The sequence below is a fragment of the Dipodomys merriami genome, unplaced genomic scaffold, assembly GCF_024711535.1.
Source record: "Dipodomys merriami isolate MVZ:Mamm:240054 unplaced genomic scaffold, mDipMer1.0.p SCAF_4, whole genome shotgun sequence".
Classification (NCBI taxonomy): domain Eukaryota; kingdom Metazoa; phylum Chordata; class Mammalia; order Rodentia; family Heteromyidae; genus Dipodomys; species Dipodomys merriami.
The window spans coordinates 6059956-6082126 of NW_027205603.1; the positions used below are offsets into that span (position 1 = coordinate 6059956).

General features: G+C 39.8%; 1 protein-coding gene across 1 annotated transcript in view; it reads right to left on the minus strand.

The window, feature by feature from the left end:
- Itga8 (integrin subunit alpha 8) overlaps positions 1 to 22171 on the minus strand; it is a 162292-nt gene that overhangs the window by 62839 nt on the left and 77282 nt on the right. Inside the window, exons 14-20 of the mRNA XM_069990426.1 lie at positions 17726 to 17771; positions 15163 to 15270; positions 10651 to 10706; positions 9821 to 9975; positions 8138 to 8275; positions 7284 to 7351; positions 5797 to 5944 (exon numbers count right to left, since the gene is read on the minus strand). Coding sequence (XP_069846527.1) covers positions 5797 to 5944; positions 7284 to 7351; positions 8138 to 8275; positions 9821 to 9975; positions 10651 to 10706; positions 15163 to 15270; positions 17726 to 17771 — 719 coding nt within the window. The remainder of the gene's footprint in view (positions 1 to 5796; positions 5945 to 7283; positions 7352 to 8137; positions 8276 to 9820; positions 9976 to 10650; positions 10707 to 15162; positions 15271 to 17725; positions 17772 to 22171) is intronic.

The following is a 22171-nucleotide window of genomic DNA, read 5'->3' on the forward strand; positions in this document are numbered from 1 at the left end:
CTTATGTGGTGCTGAGGAATCGAATCCAGGGCCTCATGCATGCAAGGCAAGCACTCTACCAACTGAGCCACCTTCCCAGACCCTTATTTTAAAGTTTTATATTAAGGGAAGAAGGTGATTTTTCTTTTCAAAGTATAAGAAACAATCCTCCATTCCTCTTCTTTCTACTGTGGTAACAAAACAACAACAAAACCCCACCCAAACTCAAAACCAAAACAAAGAAACAAAAAGTCTAAATAAACTCCAGATGTCTACAGAAAGAGTCCTGCAGACAGGCTGCATGCTTTGAGGAGCTAGGCGTCAGGAGGGCAGGGGTTTGTAGCTGTTCTATGCCCAGTGGCTGCAGCCCAGGCCACAGACATGTCAGTGACTATAGCAACTCACACTCTCCTTAGCAAAGAGCAAACCACAGAAAAGTCAGACCTAGTTGAAATCCCCACTCTGGGTAATAAGAAAGGAGCAAATTACCAATATATTTACAGCAGGCTCCTCCCTGAATGGCAGGTTGAAAGTTGCTGAAGAAGTTGAGCCTGTTTTTTTCTAAAGCTGATGATCGGCTGTTACCTCAAAAGGCAAGCTTTTAACATGTGTGTGATTTCTTAAGAACTCATAAGTAGCCCTCACCATACAGAGATGTTTCCTGCTGAGATTATTATTAATCATGAAAAAGGAAAATAAAACTTCACAGAAGCTCTCAACAATGTCCTTGTGTCCCTTGAATACAATTTGAGGATTTAGTTCCTACAGGAAATATTTTTGTTCTGACTACAGGTTAAAGGTTGCATGTATATTTTACAACTTCCTGGAAATAGTTTTTCAACATTAATCAAAGTTTCTCCTGTCCACATCCCCTCTGCTCTCTCCCTTTAAAAAATGTATTTCCTCTCTGTGACAAGAGAAGTAATGACTGTTTTTCTAGATTATTTTTCCTCAGTGGATCCAGGCACATTTTTTGTTGTAGCCCATTTATAGCTCTTACTGTATTATTTATTGACTAAAAGGATTCACCCTGGACCTGCTATTTACCCAATCCTAATAAATAAATAGTCCTTATCCTCAAATTTCTAATTAGTATAACAACCGTAACAAGTAATTGTAACAAGTCATGGCAATGTACTGTTACAATAGTTAGTTAAGTTTTAGGGTAGAAGAAATGAGAATAAGCAATTGGGGAAGATGTCCTATAGGAAGTAACATCTAAATGATGGGCTTATAAGCAGTGATCAGTGCTTATCAGTGACTTAAGACAGTGAGACATGAATCTTGCTTCTGCTGTTTATTAACCAAATAACCATGAGGATGGTGCTTAATTTTTCCTCATATATAAAATGAGAAAGGCCGGGCGCCAGTGGCTCATGCCTGTAATCCTAACTACTCAGCAGGCTGAGATCTGAGGATCATGGTTCAAAGCCAGCCCAGGCAGGAAACTCTGTGAGACTCTTATTTCCAACAAACCACTAAAAAACTAGAAGTGGCACTGTGGCTCAAGTGGTAGAGCGCTCACCTTGAGCTGAAGAGCTGAGGGACAGTGCCCAGACCTAGAGATCAAGCCTCATGACCAACAACAACAAAAAAAGAAGATAATAGCAACTTTTCTATAAGATTGTTATAGGGATTGAGTAAATTAAATGAGCAAGAGCGCAGAGAAGTTATCCAATGAATCATAATTCATGTAATTAGAGCAATTCAATAATAATGAATATTGAATAATAGTTCACTGAATAACAATTCTTAGTCATTGAATAATTATTGTTCAATAGCAATTATTCAATGAATGTTATTAGTCCCAGTTATTACTAAGCTTCAGTGATGAGTAGGTCTCAGTTATTTTGAAGGTTTGGAATGATGAGTAGAATGAAGTAAGCCTAGATGAAGACAAGAGAATAGAACCAGTGAGTCAGGGACAGGGAACATCTAAGAGTGGATGAACTCAATAAATTCAGTCTGGCTGGGATTTTAGGTGAGGCTGTACAAGGGTCAATGACTAGCACGAAGAAAACCATAGGCCCTCTGAAAAACTTGGCTCTTATCCTAAAAGCAGTGGGAACTAGGGAGGGTTTTGAGCCAGATTTACATTGCGTGTGTGTGTGTGTGTGTGTGTGTGTGTGTGTGTGTGTGTGTGTGTGTGTGTGTGTGTATCTGTCTCTCTATCTGTTGGTTGGTCAGTCACTTGGTTACTATTGGTGCTCTTGCTCAAACTTTTTATTTAGGCATGAATAAATGGCTAATTTTTGCTGGTTAATTGGAGATAAGAGTCTCATGGACTTTCCTGCCTGGGCTGGCTTCAAACCACAATCTTCAGATCACAGCCTCCTGAGTAGCCAGGATTACAGGCATGAGCCACCAAAGCCCAGCCTCAGATTTATATTTTAGAAATGTCCTGTCTTCAGAGAAGGGACTGGGGAGACACCGAGAGGACAGATGCAGGATTCTGTGTACCAGTCATGCTGGCCCAGAGAAAGGCAGTAGCAGTGGCAGAGAATAGAGAAATACACGAGAACTAGAGAAATTGAGGGCTGAGTTTAGGCTTCAGAGACCAGGTATATGAAAGTGCCAGTCTCAGATACCCTAAATGCAGCAAGAGAGGTGCGCAGGTGTGGAAAGAGAAAAAGAAATCTAGTTATGGACAGGCTAAAGGAATGGGAGAGATTCAAGTAGAGATGGAGTAGAAGTATCTACCTAGAATTGATACATTAATAGAGGCAGAAAATTGAATAATGATTAATGGAAAAAGGAAAGAAGAGGAAATTATTTTTAACACTCACAGGGTTTCCATTTGGGATGATGAAAATCCTCCAGAATGGGTAATTGTAACATCTGCACAAGGTGAGATGTCACTGAACTGTACATTACCATGGTTAAAATAATAGAGTTCTTTACTCCAATAATAATAATAACAGTAATGCACCTAGGGCTTTGCTATTAGAATAACTTAGGAGAAAATTCAGCAGAGAGACATAAAAAGGCTTAAAAGCTGGCTCCCCTCCAGTTTTTAGAGAAAAATAAGGATCAGGATCTAGTTTCAAAATGATGAATTGTTTTCCACAAGAGACCCCATAGAATTTACAATCAGTAAACTCTTGATAATTTTTCCCTTGAGAGAAAAATTTACATATAAGGAATGCTCTACACTGAGTTTAAATAAAAAACTCTGCAAACCTCAAACTGCTTAAGAACAAAGAAGAAAATAGAATGTGGCTGAGTCATGAGAAATTCTCAAAGACTAAGCGAAAATCTTTGCCCAAGAGAAGTCGTTGAGGGAAACAATATATTTCAGGTCTCCCTGATAACATTTGATGTGATGTTTATAGCAATGAGAGAATGACAAGGTTTCTCTCATTTCCCATTGGAACAAAGTGAACAGTAGATTGGATGTTGTTAAAAGAATATTCTAGGACCCATGCTTCCTTTAACAAATCGAGGGGTGGAGTGACACAGGGAGTTAAAACAAAAACATGAATGGAACCCTGGAGTCTTAAAAAACAGCCTACTTGAGTTTTCTGTTTTTGTTTGTTTAGATAGTTGAATGCAAGTATTTGTAGGTGATATTTTTCTTTCTTGGTGATGTTTTTCTTTTACTTGTAGAAATTCTTTTATGGGATGACATTTTCAATTCAAAATGGCTATTAGACACCACTTTGATAAGTTATCTGAGTGTTCCACTTATTTATTTTTATATCTTGAGGTAATTTTAATAGAAAAATAATGGGTGTAAGATAATACAAAGATGGCTGAGTGCAGGTGGCTCACGCCTGTAATCCTAGCTACTCAGGAGGCTGAGATCTGAGGATCGAGGGTCAAAGCCAGCCTGGGCAGGAAAGTCTGTGAGACCCTTATCTCCAATAAAAACCACCAGAAAACTGGAAGTGGTGCTGTGGCTGAAGTGGTAGAGCGCTAACCTTGAGCTGAAGAGCTGAGGGACAGCACCCAGAGTTCAAGCCCCACGACCAAAAAAAAAAAAAAAAAAAAAGATAATACAAGCAGAGGAGGAAGGAAATGGGATGGTTATAGACTATTAATTGCAGAAATTATGATTCAAATTTACTTTTAAAATCAAGTTATGGAGTTGCAAATACTCTTGGAAAGAAGTGGAATGATATTTTCCTCTGTCAGACCTCATTGTTAATAAAAAGAAAAACCCATATTTGAAGTAATTTTTTAACCAACATAATTTAGGCGTAATTGATATACAAAAAGTTCTAGATTTCCAATGTATACAACATGATGAGTTTGTAGATATGTTTCTATCATCTTCTAAAATGGAAATAGATTTTAGATGACTATCAAAGATATTCAATTGTTATTCATCTGGATATTTATTAACTGGGAAGATAAAATAATCAACTAAAACAAAATCCATGAGACCAGAAATGTGAATAGAAAAATTTTATATCCTTCCTAAGTTTAAAAAAGCCTTTAAAATAACAACATAACCACAGAGGGATCACTTTAAATTAAATTATTCAGTCATTAGAATAGGAAAAGACAGAAATCAGTAGGCACTTAATAAATTTTAATTCTAAACAAATCCATCAGCATTTTATCTATCTATCTATCTATCTATTTAATTGCCAGTCCTGGGGCTTGAACTCAGGCCTGGGTGCTGTCCCTGAGCCTCTTTGTGTGTAAGGCTAGCACACTACCACTTGAGCCACAGCATCACTTCCAGCTTTTTCTGAGTAGTTTATTGTAAATAAGAGTCTCATAGACTGACTTTCCTGCCTGTGGTGGCTTTGAACCAAGATCCTCAAATATCAGCTTCTTGAGAAGCTAGGATTACAAGCATGATCCACCAGCACCTGGCTCAGCAAGTATTTAAGAAGCATCTATGAGTTGGCTGTTCCTTTTAGAGAAAGTGAAACTTGATTGCTATCCTCACATATGAGTCTTGTATTCTTCTGAACCTGAGGGAGACTCTCGATTCATCTATAATATATTTACAGTGACTTTCTAGGGATTCAGAACATTGCAGGACCTGAGGAAGATTCATATTGTGAATGACACAGTGCCAGCGTCATTCTTATAGAAGGTGACCCTGAGGACTGGCATATGAGGGAAAACCAGGCTTGCCCTGGACACAAGCCCAATTGGGTGGATCAAGAAGAAAGAAAAATAAGCTTGTTTTCTTTCCATTTGTGACAAAGCTGTTATCAGGAGGGATTAGCTGGACCTTCTCTAATCAGTAATAAGAGCCAGGCTTCTTTTTACTTGCTTGGATCTTAAAGGAACTTAAGGCTTGTAATCCAGCAAGAATGAGGAATCCGTCTTGGGAGTCAGCTGATTTGTCCACATTGGCCAGTTGTATTCTCTTCCTTGCTTCAGCTCTCAATCTTTGGGCAAGATTTTTGGGTCAGTCTTGGGGCTTGAACTCAGAGCCTAGGTGCTGTCTCTGAGCATTTTTGCTCAAGGCCTAGCACTCTACTTCTAGGGCCACAGTACCACTTCCAGCTTCTTTTTAGTAGTTAATTATAGATAAGAATCACTTACACTTTCTTATCTGGGCTCGCTTTGAACTATGATCCTCAGATCTCAGCTTCATGAGTAGCTAAGATTATAGGCATAAGCCACCAGCACCTGGCTATCTTTGGACAATTTATCTTTTCACTATGGCAGAGACACACTGACACTGTGCAAGCCCAGCCCCCTTCCTGACTCATTGCTATTATGAGTTGGTGAAAGGAACATTTTCTTTCTTTCTTAAACACTAAATCTCAGCCTAAAAGATCTTAGTTCCCATTTGCTCAAATTAAAATTAAGACACCCAGCTCATTACATTAAGTGATCTGCAGGCATTACCTTGTTGTTGCGTTCAATCCCAACATAATCTGCCTCTTCTGGTATTGTGACGAAGAGTTCAGCCTCATAGGCTCCTTCCCCTTCATTTCTGGCATTGATAACAAGCATGAGGTGATTTTCATCTCCAATGATGATCTGATGCTTATCTCTGAAAATGCAGTTTAATAAGAGTGATGAGGAATTTTACTGCTCTGGCTTGATGGATACTTTCTTTTAGAATTTAGGAGGAAAAGAAGAAAAATGGGACAAAGAAGGAAAGATCATCAAGATGGGGGGGGGGATGGAAAGAGACAAGGGAGCCATTTCTTGGGTGGGAAGGGCAGGTAAACATCCACTGGGAACCCACTAACAAACAATGCTCAAATAACTGATGTACAACACCTGTGAGTTCCAATAGTGAAAATCTCTCCATGGTGATCAGTTCATAGCCACCAGCATGCTTAACAACTGGCTAGCAAAATCCCTGCAGAGTGTACATTTGCTTTACAACATAGGATGGAGCCAATGAACACTAAGAAGAAAACAAACTCTGGGGAAAGGAAGAGAAAAGACTTAAACAGCTCAAGGAAGACATGATACAAGGTGGCGGGTAAGTGTTAGGGACCAAATAGACAGATAAAACAAGATCTTCAATAGCCAGTAGAGGAAGAGTTTTAAGTAGGCAATAATAATAATTTACTTTGAACTCCAAATCAAACCCGTACTTGAAAAATGCCTCCCCCACTTTTGACCCTCCTGACTCAAAGCGATTGCTTTTGACACTTGTTAAATTAATGAAGTTTGGGCAGTCCCCTGGAGAGATGAGCAAGCAGATTCCCAGTGTTGGCAGTGAGGCCACTTCAGAGCGCAAGGAGCAGTCAGCGTTTTACCGCGGGAGAATGTTGAATCCGGGGTCTGTTCTGGCTGTAACCTGACACAGTGCCAGAGCCTAGGCTCCCCATTACTGGCAACTGTGAAACCCTTTGATTCTTATTTGACTTTGTGACACCTTTTGCCCGGCTCCCTAGTGTGTCTTTTAAGTTTTTTTTTCCCCTTCTTTCTTTGCCAGTAAACTTAAATTAATTTTGTTTGGACAGTTTTAAAGATGCCTCAAAGTCATTGGGGGGTGCTGTAAAAAACCAGTTTGGTTAAGGTGCTGATGGAGCTTGTCTGTCTGAATCTCTTGTTCACTTTGCAGAGATGAGTGAATTTAACCTGAGCCATCCCTGAGTTTATTTTCAACAAAATCACCATTCCCCCCAACCTCACGATAGCAGAAAGATGAAATGGCCCAACAGGGTATATTACTTAACACCAGTGACACAGAATTGATTCCACCTCTGGCTGACCCAAAGTGTAGTCAAATTCACACAGCATCCCCACCTCCCAAACCCCTGAAAATCTGGAAATCTGGAAATACTGGAGATCTACACCTTCTCCAGAAAAGCTTGAAACATACACCTGTATCCCATTAGGTACCATGCACACATTTATTTATTTAAACTCACGGTCTAGCCGCTAGCTTCAGGTCAGGAACACACAAATTGTCTTCTCCGCAGTCCACCAGGATGTGAGCCTGTGTTGAGCAAATGGTATCAGGAAAAACCTGGGAAAACCCAAGTTACATCCATCCTATCTCTGAAATTCCCCAATGATTCCATGAATTGATCCAAAGCTTTCATGCCCTGGACAAGATTCTAGCTAGTTCTATCCCAGCTGGGTGAACTCTTGATAAAGACTAGTTTACACTACAGCCTAATCCCAATTTGTCCTGAAATGACTGTGCTGAATGTTATCTGGCACTGGTTTGAGCATTAAAGGCTGTATTGCTTCCATCACAGCCACATTTTGAACTAATTAAATCTTGGATACTCAAGGAAAGGCTTCTGAACTCACAGTGATGCACTGTTTTAAAGATCTGTTAATGAATGCTCCCAAATGATTCATTATCTGCATTCAAGAATTAAAAAAAAAGAGCTGGAGTGTGTGTGTGTGTGTGTGTGTGTGTGTGTGTGTGTGTGTGTGTGTGTGTGTGTGTGTGTGTGTGTGTGTGTGTGCATATACATACTATATATTGACTGGTACTGGAGCTTGAACTCAGGACTTGGGCTCTGTTCTGGAGCGTTTTCCCTCAAGGCTAGAGCTCTACCACTTAAGCCACAGTTCCACTTTCAGCTTTTTTCATGTTAGTTAGAGATAAAAGTCTCACACACTTTCCTGTCTGGGTTGGTAATCTTCAGATCTCAGCCTCCTGAACAGCTAGGATAATAGTCATGACCCACTTGCAATTTGACTTTGGGCTGGCTTTGTCTTTTAAGTCCTAGAGCTTGGCTGAGAACGCACGTGTATATGGAGACCATACCTGTTCAGTCACAGCATTGTCTCTGTAGTGGTTCAGTATTGGTTTCACTTCCAAACCTTCTTTAAAGGTTGATTCATCCAAACTATAATTCAAACTGATGTTGATTGGGGATAATTTATCTCGGAATTCAGTTTCATCCTAGGAAAAATAAGCATCAACTCAAGAAGAGCTCCATCCAATAGCTGTTAAGATGTTAGCTTGCAAAAGACAGTAAACCCTTGACTATAGCCAATGGAAATGAATGAGGAGGCAATTCCTGCAGCAGGTTGAGCCACAGGCTGATTGATGTGGTATTACCAGTGTAATGTACGTGAAGTCAGTAAAAGCCATAGAGTCAGAAAGATGTGTGTGGAGGTGATCATCAGCCATTCCAGACCATCGACAAGGCACCTAAAATCACTCACATCTTCAGGTCAAAGATCACACCTCTCTCCCATAAACACCAGGGGAAGCACCGTGAATCAGGATTTCTGTTTTTGTAGGGTTACCAGAGTTTATAAGTTCTATTGGGTCTGGGGAAACATCTTAATTCTCTTCCCCCTAACACCGTTAGCATATTCGAAGTTCTTTAGCAAAAGGAAATGGAAGTTGCTCCAAGGGCAAGGGAGAATCAGCAAGCAGCACACACAAGCGTGCAACAGCACGTCATCCTTTAGTGCATGCTTGTAAGGGCCAGGATAAAGACTGTACACACAAACATCTTATCCTCAAGTTTGCTTGTGAACTTTTAGTATTGACTGAGATCCTCTTGTTAACTAAGTCCCTTTAGAGAAAGAGAAGAAATGGAGATGAGTCTAACAACTAGCCAGGTAAAGATAGATAGCTGTATACTTGTGTAATAAGTATTTTGACATTTGAAATAGCATGGTAAGTTTTGGAGCCTTATTATTATTATTATTATTATTATTATTTAGATCTATATTATTATTATTTGTTGCAAGTAAGCTTTAAATTCATGGCTTTATATTTGTTAGGCAAGAGCTGTACCACTTGAGCCAGGTTGTTGTAGGTTACTTTTCAGGTAGCATCTTGTTCCCCTACCTATGCCTCATAGGTTGCTGGGATTACAGACATGAACTGACATTACAGACATGAGGCTGGTTTGATGAAATAGGGGTCTTGCTGATTTTTTGCCCAGACTGCCCTTGAATTTCAACCTTCCCAAACTCTACCTCTGAAATAGGTAGAACTATAGGCATGTGCCACAGTGCCCAGCCCCCAAACACATTACTTTTAAGAAGCATAAATTACAAGTCGCTTGCAGTAAAAGTTTTGCATACTAAGTGTTTTCCTGAATTGGCTCTGCATGCAATGAATGCTGATAAAAATCTATGTGATATAATCCACATAGGATAAAAATTCCAATAAATGGGCTCAAGCTTTTATGTTTCTTTTGGGGAGGAGGCAGTTAGAAATGAAAACCACCTGAGTTGAAAGCTATTACCCAGATTTTTGGTCCCAAATGACAAGAAGTCTTAGAAATGAATAGCAGTAGATCATTAGGTTAGTTCAAGTAAGGGTCAAGAAGAAAGCATTCAACCTTCAAATGAAGTTTCCTCCCAGGAAAATGAAAATAGACAGATGAGGATCTCTGTAGATCTGGATGATGGCTACATGGAGAAGGACGGCTGGAATTTGGGTTTAAATGTTAGGAGCCTCGAAAATGGTTTGTCAAACACTTACTCGAAGGTAAACAGTGAAATCCTGGCAGTGGAGAGATCTCTGCCCTTTTATCACAAGAGGGAAGATGAGATGGGGCTGATGGTTGTTGTGGAAGAGTGTGCGCTTAATGGCTCCTTTTTGCTTCAGGGAGTCCAACTGCACCTCAGCTGTCAGGGCTGAAGGAAAGAAGTAAAGAGAATAAAAGTACTCAGCAAACCAAACTTGCTGCTCTGTATGGATGGGAATTGTGTGTGTGTGTGAGTGTGTGTGTGTGTGAGTGTGTGTGTGTGTGTGTGTGTGTGTGTGTGTGTGTGTGTGTGTGTATGCTGGTGGTTCTGAGGCTTGAACTCAGGGCATAGGCACTGTCCCTGAGCCTTTTGCTCATGTCTAGTGCTCTACCACTTGAGCCACAGCTCCATCTCTAGCTTTCTGAAGATTGATTGAAGATAAGAGTCTATTTCTTTCTTGCCCAGGCTAGCTTTGAACCATGATTCTCAGATCTCAGCTTCCTAAGTAGCTAGGGTTACAGATGAGCCCCCTTGGTGCTGTGTTCAGATAAGAATGCTTATTTCATCGGGCATGTCTTCTATTCTGAGAATCAAACATAATACATAAAACTGAAGGAACATCACAAAATACTCTCCAAGCTATTGTCTCCCATCACTGTGTGTAATATCAGTCTTGATTCTGGAAACATCTTTATGCAGAGGGTTCTGTGAATGTGATAGAATCTATATGTTGAGGAAGAGCTCTTTTGTTCGCCCTGGTCTGTGAAGAGCCACACTTACTGTTACACTTACTGTTATGATTTCTTAGCACAGAAGTGCAAAAATGAAAACACACTTGCTTACCTATTGTGTTGGAAAGGCTCTGACCTGTGACAGATGCACAGACTTTTAGAGATAAGCTGTAGAAAAACAAAAGTCAATTGTATGCTGGATTAGTAAAGTTTTGAATCAGAAGTTGAAATTCCACCTCAGATCAAGTCTTTCCGCCTATACTTCTCATTACATACACACACATGTGTGTGTGTGTGTATATATATATATATATATATATATATATATACACACACACACACACACATACACACACACAATACACATACCAGTTTCATCACAACACAAATACAATCATAACAAATAGCATTGCATTGGGAGGTAATACTTGAAAATATGATTAGAAATAAACTGATTCAATCATTGCAGCAATTTATGCCCTGCTGCCTTTATTTAACAAATACATATGAACACTTCCATATGTCATAGAATAAAGCTATTGGCAGTCAGTGTGGGCACAGTGTGGGGAAAGCTGGTGATTAGCAAGAACATAGCTGCACAGAGGGATTTATAGATACGTGTTTGATTGGAGCTTCCAGCAGGATGGGAAGGTTCTAGGAGGCACGGCTAGCGTGGTTGGCTGGTGGCAAAGGCAGGCTGAAAAATGTGGATTTAAGCCTAATAGCATAGAACAACAGGCCATGCTTAGCTCAAATCACCTGCTCAGCTTGGAAGAGACTAGAACTTATTGGCGGGGATAAGAGCAGAATCAGCAAGAAGAGGGATGAGGGAAAGAAAGGAGCTAAGGAGCCCAGAGTAACTGTCTTCATGTAGGTAAGCACAAGGTAAAAACACAATGATGAGAGAGGTTTGATGTAGAGGAAAGGCACTTAGTAGAGTTGCCAATACCCATGGAAGTGTCTGTCCTGGTTTTATCATGGTCTGCCACTGGCCTTGGTCTGTGGCCACAGGGCAGAGAGAAATGTCCATTCATTTCTGTCAGAATTTGCTGAATACTCTCGCCCTTCCTTCAGAAAAACGTTAATGGCCATCATCTCTGAGGATGTGGCCCTATGCACATATCTAAAAAAGTGAAAATGCAAGAAGATACTTCCTATGATTTAGTGGCACTCTTAAAGTGTTTACTAATAAGATGCTATAGTATGATTTACATATTTCTCTGGAATTCCAAAGGAGCAAATAAACCCTAGTCGTACTTTAATTATATGTCAGCTTCCTGTGTCAAACATCATGGAAACCTGGGACATCTGGGATTCATCTAGTTCTGTGACCTCAGTCAATATCTCTCCCTTCAGGGTAAATTATTCACCATACACCATTAAACTGAACGTTTCCTGAGATGTCTACGCTATAACAAGTGTTTACATCACGTCTCCAGAGAAATGGCAAATTCCAACCCCTTCTGCTTCAATTAGAATTACTCAAGGAAGATGAGTGGTTAATCACATCTTTAAATTTTGTAGTGGGGCTGCCTTCCCAAATTGGATGCTTTTTTTGCATACTTTATGTTTGGGAAGTTTTTGATATGTGCTGAAGTCATTACTCAGCATAGACAAAGCTCATGAGCTTTTATAAGACAAATTCCTATTGATAATGAAGTTGTCAAAATATACAGCAATTTATCTGACACAAACAAAAAAAGGAATACAGTTCTTGGAAAAGGAATAAAAGCAAACGTTTTCTCTTTGTAAAAAAGTACTTGAGAAATGTCAGCTAAAGGGTTACTCTTGGTTTATGAGTTGTATGTCGTTATACATCAATGATTTTTACTTCTCCCTTCTGTTAAGTCAATATCATCAATCATTGAGTGACTTTATCTTTTTCCTACAAGTTTAATATAAAGGCTAGAACTTATTGAACAATTGTTAATAGTACTACAACCAAAATCTTCTGGTTTAAAGTGGAAAAGACTTTGTTAACTCTTAGATTTTTCGAGAACTCTATCCTAATCTAAGAAGAAAGACCTCAAAAATTGCATAGCATCTGTCAGAGCAAGGTTGGCTCTTTACCACTTGAGCCATACCTTTAACCCTAGTTTTTGCTGGTTATTTGGGAGGGGGAGACTTTTCTGCCCTGCCTGGCTTTGAGTCACCATCCTCCAGATCTCAACCTCCTAAATAGGATTGTTTATAATAGGATTATAAACATGAGCCCCAGGGCCTGCATTTTTCTATCTTGTAATACTCTGAGGCAACATTTAAAGCTTTTGCATATTGAAATACAATGTGTTGTAGGAAATATATGTAATAGAATTAAAGAAACAATTGTAAAGGAAGGTAGTTTATTTTCTACACATTAACAAATTTCATTTTATCTTAAGATTTGATATAACAAAAAATGGCTCATGAAAAGAGACACTTTCTCATTCAAACCATTTTTTACAAAGTTAAATAAGGCCCATGTTAAGTTTTCTTTCTCCTTTTTCTATGGTAGTAGGAATTAAACTCAGGTCCTCACACTTGTATTATCCCGCTTCCTATCATTTCATTTTCTTTAGTTACTGTATTTATAAGTTCTTAGGCTAATTTTGTCTGGGCTGGGCTTCAGATATTCTTCTGTCTCTACCTCCTGAGTAGCTGGGATTACAGGCCTGCACCACCATGCTTGGCTCCCTTTGTCTTTTCTGAAAGTATTTTAGGCTTATAAAAATAATCCATCAAACTAGAAATCCTTAGAAAAATCTCTCCAGTTCAAAACAAACACATTTTAAACCAGAATGTGCCACCAGTGCTTAAAAGAATTCAGTCCACAAAACCAGGGAGTTTTGAAGGTGTGAACAGAGCTTTACTTGAGGGGTGTAGTAAAGTTTTAATATTCATGCTCAAGTAGCACTCACAGCTCATTTCGTGTTCATTTACTCCTGCCAGCGTAAGGAGAAATGCTGGCTCTTTCACGTATTTTCCCAGGTCAGGTTTTCATTATACTCTTTTATGGTTTTAAACCATTTTAAACTGTGCTCAGGGCACTTCCTAAGTAGTTTCAAAAACAGTTCAAGGAGAAGGTACCCCTTCCCCTACTGGAAGTTCCCCACAACAGGATGTTTTACAAAGAATTCTTGAGGGGCCTGGCATTAACCACCTCTACCCTCCCAAATGTAGACTTTCTGTGAACTCTTGTCAAAGGGCCATCAGCAACACAACATATGCTGGAAATAACTTCTTTTGGTTCAGGCTGGTTCTGTTGTACATGTTGGCTTTATCTTAGTCAACACATTGCCTGAATTAAGCTTAGAACTCCTGGAAAAGGAGAGCACATCCTAACCATCACAGGGCTTTGCCGGATTTCCAGAGGATAGGCCTTGATGACATGGAGAAATCATAATGGCTTCTGACTCTTGTGGAACATACACAGTGAAAAATAAGGTAGTAGTTTTTCAGGCTATGTTAGAATCAAACTCCATTGTGTCCATTCAAGAGACTGCTGTAACTCAGAGGGTACATTCCTAGAAGATAGATAAGCCATGTTCTCCTGTGGTCCAGGCAAAGGTCCAGTAATTTCTTTCTTTCTTTTTTGTCAGTGGTGGGCTTGAACTCAGGGCTTGGGCAGTATCCCTGAGATCTTTTGCTCAAGATTAGCACTTTACCACTTTGGGCCACAGTGCCACTTCTGGTTTTTGAGTAGTTACTTGGAGAAAAAAAAGTCTCACAGGGACTTTCCTGACTGAACTGGCTTCGAACCATGATTGTCAGATCTCAGCCTCCTGAATAGCTAGGATTACAGGCATGAGCCACTGGCTCCTGGCTAGGTCCAGTGATTTCCATTGCTGTGAGATCCTGGCCACAAAAAATACAGGGAACAAAAAAAATCTCTAGTTTTATACTATTTGCCTTTGGTCTGATTGTATTTGTTAAATGCTAAAACTGCATCTATTGTCAGCATAAAAGATGGAATAATTTAACTCAAGCGTGATTTATTTAAAAAAATGAGGGGCGTATTATATGTCTGAAAAGTGAGAGTACCCAATGTATATGTGAGGGAGAGTCAAGGTAAGCTGTTGAACTTTCAGGTTTGATCAACATTTATTGTAATATATGTCTTGGGGAGTACAAGGGAGGGGCATACAAAGGGAGCAAAGGTACTCACTGGATACTACATTGAAAAATGAACTATACAACTTGTGGGTGGGAATGCAAGGGGAAAACGGAGAGAGCAAAGAGAGGGGGGACATTGTCCTAAAGGAAATGTACTCATTACCCAACCGTAACTCATCTGTTTGATAAAGATTTTTTTTCAATTAAGAAAATAAAAGAAAGAAAGAGATCGCTAAGATTTGATTCCCTGGGAATTTCCCCAAGCATTTTCCTATGCTTTTCATCTCACTATGTAGATTGAAGAGCCAGCCTCTTCATGATAAACCCATAAGGCAGAGAATACCATGAAATCATAATTCCTAATCCTAGCTACTCAAACTTGCTTTACCGACCAGGACCCCTTGAAGCCTTTCCTAGATATGCAACATCTCACACCCTACCCTAGACTTACTGCACCAACAATGCATTCTGGGGGTAAGATCCCTAGGTGATTGGAATCCACATTAGTTTGGGAAGCAAGGAACTAACTTACCAGGCCACAGGCATCAACACCTCAGGAATCTGGCAAGTTTTATTTTCAAGATTGATAATCATTGGGCTCAGCAGAAGTTGGGCATCTACAGTTACCACAGGTCTGGCTCTGCAAGAGAGAAAACATGGAGTCTGAATACATCCCATGAGCCATGGACACAAGCTCACACCACAGAAGGAGGAACTCCACTTCCACAACCAACATCCCCTGGCCTGTGCCAAGAATTCTGCTTACTGAATGAACAAATGGGTGCCACCCTCAAGTAATCCCCCTAAAGCACATAGCATTGCAGGCGAGTCCCAGGGAAGGATGCTGTGTGTCCATCAGACACAAGCATATCCACAGCCTGCTTTCTTCATGGAGAGGACTCACACTATCTTGACCATATTGCTGCACAACACTACTCTACAGTGTGTAAGAATGTCTGTCACCATGCTTGAAGGAAAATAATCATTCTCTAGCCACTCACAGTAAGTGCTTGAATTTTACAGCTTTTTTTGTTGGCCTGTTGATAATGACCATAATCATGACGATGAATGTTTTCTTTTTAGCCAAATTTTGCGTGTTTAGCTAACCACATGAGAATGGATTGACAGAGTAATTCTATACTTCACCCAGCACTGTGGTTTTCAATCCTGACTGTATAAGATAATTACTAGAGGAAGGAGCTTTCAAAAGAAAAAATACCATGTCCAGACCCCACCACGGACCAACCGATCTAGAAACTCTAGTAAGAGCTAGATGTTAGGATTTATTTATTTATTTGTTTGTTCGTTTATTGGTACTGGGAGTGGAGCTTGAACTCAGGGCCTGAGTGCTGTCCTTTAACTTTTTTGCTTAAGGCTGGTATTCTACCACTTGAACCATAGCGCTACTTCCAGCTTTTTTATGATGAATTGGAAATAAGAATCTCATGGACTTTTTGTCCCCTGGGCTGGCTTCAAATTGTGTACCTTAAATTTTAGCCTTCTGAGCAGCTAGGAGTACAGGCATGAGGCCTGGCTCAAATTTTAAACACATTCTAGTTGGGATGATTCTAGTTGGAGCTATGTTTGAGGTGAGACACTGATAGAGACTAAAGGCCATTCTAGTCAACCAGGCAAAGTTGACAAAGCAAGAGACTAAACCATGGGAGAAAAAGAATGGAAGCATTGTTAGAGCTGGACTATCAGATACAACAACTGGGAACCAAAGTCTCTAGATTCTTGTCCTTAGAAATGCCATGTTGGAAATGTGTTCCTCTGGCTGACAGAAGGGAGGTCTGTGTTTTGGGGCACAGTGTTGTTTAGGGCACTACTTCAAACATTTTCATGATTACCACATGGAGCCCACTGGGATTTTTCCTAAACTCCTTTTTACTTATTTATCTGTTCTGTATTATATTATTTTCAATATTGTGTTTCAGTTTGCTGGAACAGCAGGCGATACAATAGGATTAGGCATGCAAGAGATTTATCCTGGCACAGACTTATGGGGAAAAAGGGGAGTGTAGAAGGCTGGGAGTTCTGAGCTGTGGAAGGGTGGAGCAAAGGAGAGGGAATTGGATAAGAAAGTTCTGGCCTAGGCCATGGGATGTGCTCCAGCTAGAGTTGTCTAGATCATGAGTCTCATGACCTACAGATATAGCCTTGCGTTTATGTTGGGGTGCTCAGCCACGGGCTGGCAGTAGCTCAGGGAAAATAAACATTGGTACAGGCCGTGGTGAATTCTGAGTGGAGTAGCTGGAGCCATAGGTTTCTGAGTGGTGGGCCTCAGGGCCAATGATTACAAATGAATGGAATGGCCAGGCTTTGAATCCATGTCTAATTGCATTTGAATTGCTCTTCCATATTCACTTTCGGAGTTTGCCAAGTCCTGGTAATATTCCGTTCCCTCACTTAGCATCCGTACTTGACCATATTTTTATTTTTTATTTTTGTGCCAGTACTGGGTCTGGAACTCAGGACCTCATGCTCTTACCTGACTTTATGGCAAAGTTGGGGTACTGCTATCCTTTGGCGATATTCCCACTTCTACATACTAGGTCATAGAAGCCAGGGTAAATTGTAGCCTTCTCCCATATTGCATGTCTAAATCAACCCCAAAGCACAAAGAATACAAATACAGTAGCATCTATAAAAAAGTTATTTTATGATTTTCTGAACTTTATGTCATATTTAAATATTACACAAGGAGGTATTAAATGTTAGCCCATGAAGTTGTTGCTTTTTAACAGTTATTATTAAGAAGTTGTACAAAGGGGTTTTAATTCCATAAGTCAGGAAATGAATACAATGAATACAATGACATTGTATTCATTTTTTTTTCGCTTTCCCCTATTTTCCCCCTACTACCGTTAAACTCATAATGTTTTAAGAGTAAAAATACAGAGGAATGACAGAAAGGTTAGAAATAGAAACAAAGGACAAAAATCCATCTGGACTTTGAAAGGGACATATAAATGCTCAGAATAAGTAGTGGGAATGTGGTTTCTAAGGTAAACTGAGCAACAAGAAGTAAAGGCATTTAAAACTGATAGAAGAATGTCTGTACCCCACCAGTTTGCACCCCACCAACCACATACCTGTAAACAGCAACTTTTCCTGTTCCAAATGCACCCACAAGTAAATCTAAAACAACAAAGACAAAACAAATCACAAAATCCATGCACAATTTTTGTAAAGATGATCTACACAATCCCTATCCATCCCCAAATCTAAAATCTGAAATGCTACAAAATCCAAGTATAAGCATTGTCATAACACAGACGTGGAAAACTCCAGACTATTTCAGGTACAGAATTATTTAAACTAGTTTATAAAACCATTTTTGGGCTATGTGCATAAGGAGTCTATACAAAGTGAGTTTTGTGTTTATACTTGAGTCCTATCCCCAACATCTCAGGATCTGTGTGTCAATGTTCAAGAACCTGACCAGAATTCTAACCACTTCTGGTCTGAAGCATTTTGGATAAAGGATACTCAACCCATACAGTTATTGATTGTATAGACAGCAAAGGAAAAAAAATAAGAAAAGCAAAGTCCATCTTTCTTAGGACATTTTTGGGAAGAATATAACCTATACAGCTAAGTCAATAGGATATATGAATGAAGCCCTTCTTCATTCAGGAAGGCAAATGTGTTAGAAATGCTCAAGAAACTCATCAGAACTTCACTGTCCCCATCATCTAGACTCCAAGTGCACATCCTGAGGAAACAGGAAAAGCATAATGCATGTCGCCTACTATGTACGCAATATGCACCAAGTACATGGTACACATTACCATTGTTATTGCACTCATTCTCTTACTACTGTCTTGTGGGCAGCAATCCAATGAAGCAAGGATCATTACTACTGGAGCAAACATGCCAGGTGTCATTCTGACCCAGTAATTTTGATTGGATCCTGAGTAGACTATTGTTAAAGCTATCAATAGTACATGAAATAATGGATGTATTTCTATTAATCATAAATAGTAATAGTAATACTACTACTACTAATAATAGCATGCATAGAACTTTCTCTATATAAAATTGCTTTGAAGTGATTTACTTGGGCTCCTAACAAGAAAGTAGGAAGTGTCTTATTAGAAAGCTGCCAACAGGGGAAGGCAGATTGATCATAATATTTATCATATCTTTCCTTTCCATGCCCTCCTGGATTGCCACTATTCCTCAGGATCAATTGTTGTTGTTGTTGTTTTTCTTTTTTGAACTACAATCCTCAGATCTCAGCCTCCTGAGTAGCTAGGATTATAGGCGTGAGCCACCGGTGCCCAGCATTCAGGATCATTTCTTAAACAGACTTGTTTAGTAATCCTTGCTTTCATGACTGCTGGGCCAGCTTAACCAAAGACATATTATTCTTGTCAATGTTTCTGTTTAAAAATGGACTCAAACCGTTTTAAGATCAAAACTGTAAGTGGGGTATCTTAGGTTTTACAGAATCACGTTGTAACAATAGCTTTAAAAAGATGTGTATGCTAATGTTCAAGTAAGTCAGACACGGGTCATCCAAGAGCTCTCTACTAGAGGAAATAGAAAACACATTAAGAGAAGATCTACAGCGTGGCTAACTGTGGCTCATGAATAAAATGTTTAAAGTCTCACATCTTTAAAGTTGGATGCTAAAGTTTTTTTTTTCCTTTAGTGTCTTTTCTTTTCCTTTCCTTCTCCTCTCTTTTTTCTCTCCATTCTTTTCTTTCCTTTCCCTTCTTTTCTTCCTTTCCTTTTCCCTCCCCTCCTTCCTTTTTTTCCTTCTTTCTCTCTTTTTTGTTTTTTCTCTCTTCCTCCTTCCCTTCCTCCATCTCTTTCCTTCCCCTTTCCTCTCTTTCCTTCACATTCCCTTCTCTTCCTTCCTTCTTCCCTCCCTGTCTCCCTCCCTCCCTCCCTCCCTCCCTCCCTCTCTTCCTCCTTTCTTCCTTCCCTTCCTTCCTTCCTTCCTTCCCTCCTTCCTTCCTTCCTTCCTTTTCCTTCTTTCTTTTCCTTCCTTCTCTTTCTTTCTTTCTTTCTTTCTTTCTTTCTTTCTTTCTTTCTTTCTTTCTTTCTTTCTTTCTTTCTTTCTTTCTTTCTTTTGTTCTCTTTCTTTCTCTCATTTTCTTTCTTTCCTTTCTTTCTTTTCTTTCTTTCCTTCTTTTCCTTCCTTCCTTCTTTTCCTTCCTTCCTTCCTTCCTGCCTTCCTTCCTTTCTTTCCTTCCTTCCTTCTTTCTTTCTTTTTTTTTGCTGGTCATGGAGCCTGAACTCTGGGCCTGGGCACTGTCCCTCAGCTCTTCAGCTCAAGGCTAGCGCTCTACCACTGGAGCCACAGCGCCACTTCCAGCTTTTTCTGTTTATGTGGTGCTGTGGAATTGAACCCAGGGCCTCATGCTTGCAAGGCATGCACTCTACCGCTGAGCTACCTTCTCAGCCCCCTTTCTTTCTTTCTTCCTTTTTCTTTCTCTTTTTCTTTCTTTCTTTCCCTCCCTCTCTCTCTCTTTCTTTCTCTTTCTTTCTTTCTTTCTTTCTTTCTTTCTTTCTTTCTTTCTTTCTTTCTTTCTTTCTTTCTTTCTTTCTTTCTTTCTTTCTTTCTTTCTTTCTTTCTTTCTTTCTTTCTGTACTGAACTCAGGACTTCCTGCTAGCTAGGCACACAATGTGATGCTCAAGCCATGCCTCTGTTCCTTGATGCCAAAGCTTCTACACCCACCATTTGTTTAAAACTACAGTGATAAATTATATCAGAATGGCAACACTTTTAGCTACCTCCACTTTTTTGCTACATTTGTCTCTTCCACTATATTTGTTCCTATGTCTTGGGAACAAGAGGACCTGATAGGCAGAAATGCATACTTTTCTTGCTAGATAACCATATTTAGGCAAACATAACACAGGTGACTCTGCATGCCCATTGACATGACAGAAGATGGGCAGCTCTGTTGTGAATCAGGATTCAAGAGCTGCCTGTGTGCTTTAGTCTTGGCTCCAAGTAAGGCAAAGCACTCATATCCAAAGATTAGACCTTGTGTAAATAGCAGATGAATGTTAAGAATCAGCTTTTGGAAAAGGCAAAGAAATATGACAGTAAGCCTTTCCAGGGCAGGAATCTGTGAGTATGTGGATCCCAAAGACTTCCTAGAATGGTTTGGGTTGAAATAAACAAAGGGAGACAGAATCTTTGCATCCACAGTCTCAGGCACAGCACTGGACAGGGCTAACGGTGGTGGCGGCTCATAAATGACTGCCAAGTAGGAGGATGGGTGATCATATCCTAAACGAAGAAGAGCAGGAAGAAGCAACAGTTGTTTTGACAGGTTGAGTGGGTTAAATTTGGCTGGATTTTTGCAAGTGCATTCAATAGAACGGGAAGACACACATGCATCCATATGCATATGCATGCATACTCAATCCCCATATCCTACAAAATGACATGGAGGCTTTTCACCACATCAGATGACCATTAGAGCCGAGACCGTGAATACTACCGCCCTGTGGTAATGGATGGCCATCAGAGCCAAGACCGTGAATACTACCGCCCTGTGGTAATGAGGAAGAGGGCTTTTCCTTTAGGAATTCAACCTCAGGGTGGGGATTTTCCTACTCTGGAAAAATAACTGGCAAACAGGCCACAGTTTCCTCTATCAGAATGTGGCCACAGTTGTTCGGAGCCTAAAAAAACAGTTATCTACCACAAAAGTATGTTTGTGTTTGAGATGCCATCTTGGTATCATGCCTGCTGGAGAAGGCTAGAGTATTACACTCAGGACATACTGCATTTGTCTGATCTCTCCAGGGCAGAAGAATGGATGCACTGGTTTGGTTTGTTTTTTGTGTGAAAATACTGTACAGAGGAGTTACAATTACTTGGGCAAGGTAATGAGTGCATTTCTTATCAAGCATTGTTGCCTCCTCCTTTGTTTTCCCTTCCCATCCCTTCCCATCTCCCCCCCCCCACCTCACCCCTCCTCACTGCGCGCCAAAGTTGTAAAGTTTGTTTTTCGACATAATGTCTTGTACATCTCATTGTTGCAATGAGTTCACCTGTATCCCTATTTAAACGATTTGTTTTTCCCTTCCCCTCTACAACAAATATATACCAACATCAAATACAGTGAAAACAGGGGTTATACTGTGGGGGAGGGACATACAAAGCAACAAAGAAATATCTTAGAAATATGTTAGACACAATAGCAAGAAAGAAAAAACATTTGAGTCCTTATCTTGGAGTTTGGTTTTTAACAAGTTTTTCATTCCAAAGTTTATGTGATTGGTTTAGACAAAGCACCATGTGGTTTCTGTGTCTCGATCTCAGCTCCATACATACCATGTAAGCATATGTGTGCATATTTACATAGTTCATAGTGACATGTTTTTGGCTGCATGTATTTTATATATAGTCTAGATGTTCACACATACATGCATATGTTCACGTTTGTGTAAATGTGGATTTACATATGGACATATTAGTATATACACATTAGTATACTCACATTCAGAAACAATATTTTTAAAAAGCTTTTGCATAATTTTGTTCTTTTGAACAAAATTTGGGTGCTGA